At 48.1% G+C, this 8,897-nt stretch overlaps 2 protein-coding genes across 2 annotated transcripts; one reads left to right on the top strand and one right to left on the bottom strand.

The window, feature by feature from the left end:
- Positions 1 to 313: 313 nt before the first annotated feature.
- Positions 314 to 2,214, bottom strand: LOC121596101 (regucalcin-like). The gene is made up of 4 exons (XM_041920746.1): positions 2,020 to 2,214; positions 1,502 to 1,927; positions 1,272 to 1,410; positions 314 to 937 (listed from the first exon to the last, which is right to left on the bottom strand). The coding sequence occupies exons 1-4, from the start codon at positions 2,180 to 2,182 to the stop codon at positions 733 to 735; spliced, it is 933 nt and encodes a 310-aa protein (XP_041776680.1). The 5' UTR covers positions 2,183 to 2,214; the 3' UTR covers positions 314 to 732.
- A 609-nt stretch (positions 2,215 to 2,823) lies between these two features.
- Positions 2,824 to 4,058, top strand: LOC121597662 (regucalcin-like). The gene is made up of 4 exons (XM_041923581.1): positions 2,824 to 3,023; positions 3,107 to 3,532; positions 3,607 to 3,745; positions 3,819 to 4,058. Exons 1-4 carry the CDS (start codon positions 2,861 to 2,863, stop codon positions 4,021 to 4,023), a joined length of 933 nt encoding a protein of 310 aa, XP_041779515.1. The 5' UTR covers positions 2,824 to 2,860; the 3' UTR covers positions 4,024 to 4,058.
- Positions 4,059 to 8,897: the final 4,839 nt, after the last annotated feature.

The raw sequence follows: 8,897 nt of genomic DNA, 5'->3' as shown, positions 1-8,897 counted from the left end.
CGTGCGAACGGCACTAGGAACGGGGAAGTAGGGAAAAGGCCAAGCGGCTTCTTGCTGGGCATTGCTGACCGGGCAGCCGATGGCTGGCAGCTTCCGAGATTTGGGTTCAACCGAACCGGTGGGGGGAACGTGGGGCAGAAAGACATTATAAAAATCTTTCCAGTCGGTCGGCGCCACATTGTCTGACGTTGGGGTGCCTCCGATAGCTTTAGAATCTTCAAGCCCCGGTTGTATATCGGCACACTACGTAGACACACATGTACACATAAACACACTCACACACACATACAGACTAAGTCCGGTTGATCTTGGGGTGTATGTAAATCCTTTATTTATTCAACATTTAGTCGAAATTGGTGCACTTATTGTTATTGTGATCAAATCATACCGTGTCCTAGTAGTAGCCGTCGGCTAGACTAGTCCATTGCTTCAGCGTCCCGCAAATGGGTTAGCCGGAATGGAATGGCTGAGAGAGAAAGATAGAGAGAGAGAGAGAGACAAACAGAAACCATCCAGTCCCAAGATGCGACACTTTTCCGCCGGGTAATGCGTTGTGGCGCTTATCGAGTGGAAATTGAAATGATTACTACAGCTCCCAAATTTCACACTCACGAAAAGGCACGGCAAGCAGACGATGGAAGGTGGCAAACAATCGAAAACGCCAAGCAGACGCTCAGAAGAATCCATACAACTTCTTCTGGTGCGTTAATTGATGGCGGGTGGGGACAAGCTCTACGGTAGGGCGATCTCGTTCATTGGAGCTCCACGTGACTCTAGGCCAGTGATCTTAAATACGGCTCCAGCCGGAGGTTCCTGAGGGACGGAGAGTTCTTTGGCGGCCGTTGTGACGAAAAGGACATCTAGGTTGGGGCCTCCAAACGCGACGGATGTTACCTGGGCCACGGGCAGTGGTATCTCCTGGACAACTTTGGCGGACCTGACGGAAGAAAGCGGACGATAGAGTTAATGGTGCCGGTAATTTACATTTTGTGCCTAGAATGATAAAGATGTTATTGTGATCTTGTGATGCCTAAAAGATTCCAAGAAGTTATCATTTATCAAAAGCCTTTGAGTCGTGTGGCAGTGCCACTGAATACAATTTCACCCCTCCATCGCGTTTCCAGAAGCATCTACAGCGGAAAGATTAGAGCCAGAGCCGACCGATTTCGAATCAGATTTGTCGCCATCTCCAATCTCACCACTTCACACCAACGGCACGGCCGTCCACCGACAGGGGGCTGGTGCCAAAGTACTTTGAACTCAACACTTACTCTGGATTTATCTTGATGATTTTCGAGCCGGCAAACACGGCCAAGTACAGGTTGCCGTCGGCATCGCTCGTCATCCCGTCCGCAATGAATTCGGTGGCCGCCTCGTCATCCTTCAGCTTTATCAGCACCGTTTCCCCACCTGCATGAGCATGCGGGCGATAAGGCGAATACACAGCGTTAAAGGCCTGGGACCTGGGACTCGGCCCACTGCCGCGGGACCCCACACTTACCCAGATTGCCCTCCGCGTCCACCGTGTACTCTTTGATGTCGAATGCAAACGAATCGATGTAGTAGAACTTGCCGGTGTGCGCACTCCAGGTCAGGCCGTTCGAGATGTGTACCTTGCTCTTGAGTGGTACCATTTGCCCGCGGCCAGCGTCGAACCGGTACAGCTTGCCGTCATCCATCTCGAAGTGATTGCGGGAGTCCTCCGCCAGCATGGTGCCTGCATACAGCCGTCCCTGCCCGTCCACCTTGCCGTCGTTGAACCGGTGGTCAGCTTCCTCCTCGCCCAAATCGGTCAACACTTTAACGATCGAGGCCGCCTCGGAGCAGCCATCCCAGCTTACCAGCAACAGCCGAGTGCCGCTACCGACCACAAACTCCCCCTTGCGCCCCTTCACGGGAATGACGAACGAAGCATACGTGCTGCCCTCTGGGGTGTACCGCGGTGGGAAGGTGTGGGAATGTTAACCTTGCTTTAAGCTGGAGCGAGACCTTTGCGGCCTTGCGGGAAAACAAGCTTACCGATCTTGGCGGAGTAGGTTTTATTTTCCTTCCAGTCGTACCGATGCAGTGTGCTGCTGAGAATGCAGACGTAGTAAAGGCTCTGCGACTCGCCGTCCCAGTGTGGAGCTTCGCCGAGCTGGAGGAACGGCCCGGGCAGTACATCAACCTGTACGTTCGCCATCGTCGGAGAGTCAAAATTGAGTGATGGTTAGGAATTGGGCAGAGCGTTGGCGAATCGTTGCCAATCGAATTGGAAGCTTATCGGCGATAAATGGGGGGCAGATAGCGTAAAAAATAGCACCTCAATGTATATGCGATATGTGATGTCAGTTTGTATTTGGGTTTGTGATAATATAGGGTCATTAAACGCCGTTTTGAACGCAGATAATCTTATCTGATTAATTTGGGAAAATGCTTGTAACACAAGATAAGCTACCTTGTTTGGTTAAATTATGAATATCAACTTCTTATAACCAACAAATGTAATAATATTACGTAAAAAAAACAATGAATAATTAAACGCAATGAATTTGCATTCTGCAGTAGGTTCGGATTTTACAATTCTCCCAGTTTTTCCGTCAATTTGCCCGAGAGCGTGCTTCGCTTCTTGTAAGGTCTTACCGCGAAACGAATGGAACACATATTTGCGCTATCGACGCTAATCAATATCGACTTCCCCCCGAGCCATACTAATAACGCTACGAATGCTAATAGACTTATCAAATAACAAACAAATAAGCAACCTCGGCCCCGACCCGTTATCAGATTGCAGAGCGGGAGTGGAGAAAGGCCGAGCAGTTTCTATAAAATACCGGCCGCCTGTCCACCTTCGAGCTAGTATTTGCAAGAGTCAAACAGTATGGCCGAGAGCTATCGGGTGGCAGCGATACCGCCGTACACGGAGCTGGGCGAAGGACCGCACTGGGACATTGCCCGTCAGAGTTTGTACTATGTGAGCCTTACCGATGCGTTGATCTACCGGTGGGACTATCGCGAGGGCAAAGTGTACTCGGCATCGATCGGTGCGTAGGGAGAGGTTTTTCCCCGATACTGTCCCGCTTTGTATCGTTTATGATGAGTCCATTTTTGCCGTGTTTCCCAACAGATGGCATACGGTTCGCAACGTTCATCGTGCCGGTGAAGGGTAGGTCGGATTGTTTCGTCATCGGCGACACGATTCGGTTGCTGGTGATACGGTGGGACGGCAAAGCGTCCAAAGCGACGATTGTGCGGGAGCTGGCGTGCCTGGGACCGGACCATGTGGACAATCGTTTCAACGACGGTAAGGTTGATCCCTGGGGCCGGCTTTACGTGGGTTCGATGCTGAACGAATCTGCTGGCAATCCATTCGAGAAGGCAACCGGTGCACTGTGGCGCTACTGTGACCGTACCGGGCAGATGGTCGAGCAGGACCGGAACATGTACATTTCGAACGGGTTGGCCTGGAATCGGGCGACGAACAAGTTTTACTTTGTCGATTCCGGTGCGAATCACATCAAGGAGTACGACATCGATCTGGATGGCAATTTGAGTAAGTGCGGCAACGGTGTTGGATCGGAGAAGTTGTGCATCATTGATGCAGTGTCTTGTGTGTGTTGTTTGCAGTCAATCCGAGAATTTGGTACGATTTCAAGCCGGACGGGGCCGATCCGGGCTATTTCGGCGACGGTATGACGATCGACAGTGAGGGCAATCTGTATGTGGCGTGCTTCAACGGTTACAAAGTGGTGAAAATCTCTCCGGAGTATGTATATGCTTGTAGTTGCGCATTCGAGAATGTGTGTTTTGATAAGAAATGTGTTGTGTCTTTTCGATAGGAAAAAGATTCTGGCAGAATATAAAGTTCCAGCGAAACAAGTCACATCTGCATCGTTCGGAGGACCGAAACTGGATGATTTGTTTGTGACGACAGCGGCGAAGAATTTGGTTGGACCTCAAGAGGAACCGGCCGGAGCGGTGTTTAAGATATCCGGAATTGGTGCGAAGGGATTGGCAATGAATGAGGTCGTGCTGAAGGTTTAAAATTGAGACTAAAGAGTGTTGGTATTTGTTGGAAATAGTTATAACTATAATTTGGATTCGCTGGACATATCACCTTCCTATTCTGGGCAATGGATGACAAGCTCTGTGTTGAGAAAAATACAGTTAAGCACACCTAATTACTTCAGAAACGTACACTCAATCCAAGACTTAAAGGATCGCTAAGAATTGTCGGCAAACACAATCCAAACGTTTGCTCCGGAGCAGTGCTATTTTTATTTAAATTAAGCTTATTATGAGCTCAAGCTTCAAGCAAACTGCTTCCATTGCCAGCACCAGCAGCAGTTGGAAAGTATTTCTAAATCAAACAACTTCCAGCTGAGCAAGAGCTTCGCGTTGTTTGATCTCTACAGTGAAAAAACGATCCTTGAGTTCCTTGATGCTCCTTGTTCTCGCGCTTTGCAAAATGCAAACAGCACAATTTTCGCTGGAAAAAACGGAAAACTTTTACTGGCAACTGCTTCTTGAGACGCGCAGAACAGTCGGGGACGGACAGACAAAGGGGTAGTTCCAAAGGACAAACAATCCGGACGCCGGAACTCTGCTACCCGTGTGCAGACACAGTGATAATGAATAAGAAATATTGCTGATGATTTATGAAGAGACCGAGAGAGAACTTTAAGGGGACGGCTAGAGTAAAAAGCCGATTTTCTAATGAAGCGTGACATTGGGCAGCGTTAGGTAGAGTACGACGGAGAAGTTTGGAAACCGTGTCTGGAGGAACATTTAATTATTCGTGTCCATTTGTTGCTGCTGACGCTTCCTTGAAGCTATGAAATGGTCCATGGGAGGGAAGATGGCTTTGAGGTGACTTTAATTTCTTTCAGTAAATAAAAGTATTCAATATCTAGAGTTTTCATATATGCAAACCTCGTACCATGCAAACGACTGCATTGGGGAAAATGAAATGAAATTGCCAGTAAAGGTTCGTACGAGCCACACCCGATCCGATTCATTCGGGAAAGTAGCAGCAGAAAGTAATTGACCCTTTCACGTAGCGACATCGGATCAGGTCGGTCATGTGGTCGCTATGAATCATACACACGGTGGTCCGTGCTGTCATGCGGGAAGGACGAAGAACACGCGGGTACACGCTCGTCGTACCGACAAATATTTGCCATTCCGTCGAGTTCGGGGACTGCGATATGATTTACTGCAACCTTTCGCACAGTTGCAGCAGCAGCAGCAGCCCGGCTAAGCAGCCGCTGAGTAGCTTCGCGTTGATTTATGGTTCGGAAGAAACTTATAAGCTTAGCTTTAGCTAAATGCTTCCTCATCTCCATCCCTCCCGGGGCACCTTTCCGGCAGTGACAGCTTTCGCCCGAAGCCGAAAGCAGTTTTTGGGGTGCACCGCGAATGCAAGGGGGATGATACATTCTGCACCGGGAGCGAAGGTCGCCGGATTTCAATTCACTTTAATGGGGTGCTATGTAGTAACAGGGATGTAGAAAGCGTAACTGTGTGTGTGTGCGTTTTTTTTGCTCTCTCGCTCGCTACTGTCTTTCATTTCCACATCGGAATTGGCAACCGGTTACTAGGCGGGGAGTTGGCGGGAAATCTGGGAAATCTGTCACCGTTGCATTACTTTCAGCGAAGCATGCAAGTGTTATCCTTTCCATGCTTTTTCCCTGCCGAGTTATCTTTTGCAGTCAATCGGAGAATTGTGTTGCAGTTAGGTGGCTGGTTGGCGGGTGCACTTTGTGCCGTTCTTATCCAGTACCTTCTATCGGTTCTTTTGACATCGACTGGTGATATCAAGTATCTACTTTGTTACTGGTCCAACACGGTACTGTCTGTGCTGTTTGCATTTGCTTCCAGTGCTTTTTAGCTTTTCAGTGTGATCTTTTTTCTATACAAACGCACTGACGTTTAAATTGATTATGAGTGGTTTTTTAACGAAAGAATAGCTTTTATCAAGATAATAGGATGAATGGGAAGCGCAGATGCATTGAAAATTGGTTTTGCAACAATTGAACTAAATGGATTTTCAATGCTTATCGCTCATCGCAAGCATGTAGACGTAGTTGAGTATGGTTTTGGAAATGCCTTAAGTTTATGAGTAAAAATGGTCCATTTCCCTCTTAGACACTTGCCTCTCTTTAGGCGATGAAAAATGGGAGACGATTATTACAATCGCACTACACTCCGGGGGATGATTTTTCGATACATCATTTAATAAACCAACACCGTTGCGTAAACAAATCACCCAACAGCCCCCAACCTCTCCCTGGGCCCGAAAAACTTCCCGTCACGCCACGATAAGATCATGATTGACTTAAGTACTGCGGTATTAGCGAGGTGATAAATTTTCCCACAGCAAATTACCATTTCCGAGCACGTAATTGATCGCTTTATAACGCATCGCGTGCTCACCTACTCCTGGTGGAAGGTTTCGAGCAGCAGTCTTTTCCCGTGGCCCGAGCTTTCCACCAACAAACGGCAAGACTTTGTCAACGCAGCGCGATGAAGTAAGCAGCATCCGTTACTGTAAAGTGTCGTACGAGAAGACAGGACTGGAAGAAAAAAAAGAAGGAAGCGCACTCTGAGTGAGTGTGTTTATCTTTTTAATCTCATCACATCGCGTTCGCCTGACAATCGGTGTCTTGTCCGCGTGACGCTGTCGTCAGTGAGCTCATCATTGCTGGAGCTATAGGGAAGGATTCTCGCTTTTCCGGAAGTTGCGGAATCGGGGTGCAGCCGAAAAGTGGGGGACAGGAAATGGTCGGACGCGCAAGGAAATGAATGATGAAAGTTGCCTTCATTGAAGGTTATTATTCATTTTCCACCATTTTTCTTCGGCTCATCTCCCTCGTCTCAGCCATGGCGGTTCGCGAGAGTGGGGAATGGGGGAAAAACAAAAGAAAAAGATTATGGGTTGGCGCATAAAACGTCTGAGTTGGTGCTTGGAGGAGTGTCACAGCTTGCTCGGTGGTGGATGAGCTTTGTAAAATTTATGCTGTAAACAGTTATATCTTAGTACGTGTAAATTATTTATAAGCTGGTAACGCCATTAGGCAGCAGACGCCTCATTGACTGTTCGGGGGAAGCACATTGGCGCGTGCTATTGGTGGGTGGAGGATTCTGGAAGGTGGGAGCAAGGCAATTCATCAAATAGATCGTTGTGCATAAAGGCAGCTATTACATGCGTATGGATGCAAAGTGGTTTGATAATGAGTATGACATGAAAAAAAAGTCATTTCAATGTGATTGTATAAATGGTTTGCATGCCCTCAATTCAAGTTAATCTAAACGTTAGAACGTTCTGAATGTTTTAATAATGATATTTATTATTTTAAGAGCATTGAAAGCATTTCATCCGACTGGGAAACCCCATTACTTGCTAACGATGTAAAACACTCCAATTCAACTGGGAGCATCACCACCGGATGTTCAATACATTCTGATGGAACCGAGGCAAAAGGGGTTTCGCCTACAGGAAAACAGCAACGCACTCGTGGTTAATGCCGACTTTATTAACGCACCTTGGTGGCCCGTTCCTGGGTGGTCATCGTTTATCATGGAAAATTCTCCAGAGTGTCGTACAGCAGGCAAGCAGTGTGCTCCCGAAACCACCGAAAAGAACGTCCTGACGTCCGGATGCGAAAATTATGGAAAGTAGTCCAAAATTTAACGTTACCCATGTTCTGTGGTTGCGTACAGGGAGTACCTTGTTTTTTCTCTTTTTGCTATCTACTCGTACGTATTTCTGTCTCTCTTTAGTCTGTTCATCTGCACACCTCAAAGGAAGATCGTTGCTCTTCGGGGGTGGTCTCGCGCGTTTTCTCACTCACTTAATAAATGCTGGGAAACCCTCCAGCGGTCAGCGAGTATGATAAATGCACATAAATCTCACGGCCGAGGCGAACTTTTGCCACCGGAATCTTGCTGCCCGTCCGGTTCCGGTAGTATCACGATCGCCCAAAAAATATATCTGTGTGTGTGTGTGTTTGTGTGCCAAACATAATGCGACCTCTTGCCTATTCTGCAAGCGAATTGCCTGTAATGATGATGTCTTGGAAAGCGGCGAGGATCTCATTTGTGCGTTTCTTCGGTGTGCTCCTTGCAAGGGGCAAAGGCGACACGCCCTTGAGCCTTGCTCTGCCACGTGCCGTACGGTAAAACCACTGCGGGGGTTACTTCAGTCGCAGGATCACCTGGGAAAGCCTGATGAAGTGTGCCTGCTTTCCAGGTGCCAGTGGGTACGAACCGGGGCTAATGGGCCGAGTTGGAACGACATTCCTTGACCCCTGTGCGAAGGTCTTCGGCAGAGAGTACCCAACCCAGAAACTTAATCGTAGAAGTTTGCCTCCAAGGTGGTTACACGTTTTTAGTTGCAAGATTTATGCATGTGAAATGAAGCATCAGCACGCCACCATGCGCCAATACTGGCCAACGTGCTGGAAGTAGCGGGGTGAAGCTTTTCGCTGTAACTTTGAATGAGTGCAATAAATTGTGAAATCATTCATCCGTCGGGCAAAGTTCGGGAAAGAGAACGATCATAATTATTGGTACCAAAGACGGAGCTGATCGTGTGGGGTCTGAGGAGAGGGACCAAAGTGATGCTGAAGGAGACGCAAGAGGCCTGCTACATGAAAAAAGACACTTGCACTTCCTATTCAAACCCCCCGGGAGTTCGGCATGAGCAGAGGGACGGCAGGGTAGAAAATTTATGCAGGGAATTATTTTGCGTGTTGATTTATACGGACATAAGCTGTAAGGTTTGTGTAAGGCCGGAGTTCTCCCCATCAGCACTCCTGCCTCTGTCTTATGGTGCATCACGATGTGGCATTCTTCTGCGTTAAATCGCACTCTTTCTCTCGTTCTCTTCCTTTACAACGCCCCACTCCCCGGGCTGT

The sequence above is a fragment of the Anopheles merus genome, chromosome 3R (genome assembly GCF_017562075.2).
Source record: "Anopheles merus strain MAF chromosome 3R, AmerM5.1, whole genome shotgun sequence".
Classification (NCBI taxonomy): Eukaryota; Metazoa; Arthropoda; class Insecta; order Diptera; family Culicidae; genus Anopheles; species Anopheles merus.
The sequence above is the reverse complement of the archived record's forward strand: the minus strand, read 5'-3'. Positions and strand labels throughout refer to the sequence as shown.

Bases quoted from the DNA above. Each gene is read 5' to 3' on its own strand.
- LOC121597662 (XM_041923581.1), top strand. From the start codon at position 2,861: ATGGCCGAGAGCTATCGGGTGGCAGCGATACCGCCGTACACGGAGCTG. The intron at 3,533-3,606 runs GTAAGTGCGGCA...TGTTGTTTGCAG, and splicing joins CGATCTGGATGGCAATTTGA to TCAATCCGAGAATTTGGTAC. The intron at 3,746-3,818 runs GTATGTATATGC...TCTTTTCGATAG, and splicing joins GTGGTGAAAATCTCTCCGGA to GAAAAAGATTCTGGCAGAAT.
- LOC121596101 (XM_041920746.1), bottom strand. From the start codon at position 2,182: ATGGCGAACGTACAGGTTGATGTACTGCCCGGGCCGTTCCTCCAGCTC. The intron at 1,411-1,501 runs GTAAGTGTGGGG...ATGCTCATGCAG, and splicing joins GGACGCGGAGGGCAATCTGG to GTGGGGAAACGGTGCTGATA. The intron at 938-1,271 runs GTAAGTGTTGAG...TTCTTCCGTCAG, and splicing joins ATCATCAAGATAAATCCAGA to GTCCGCCAAAGTTGTCCAGG.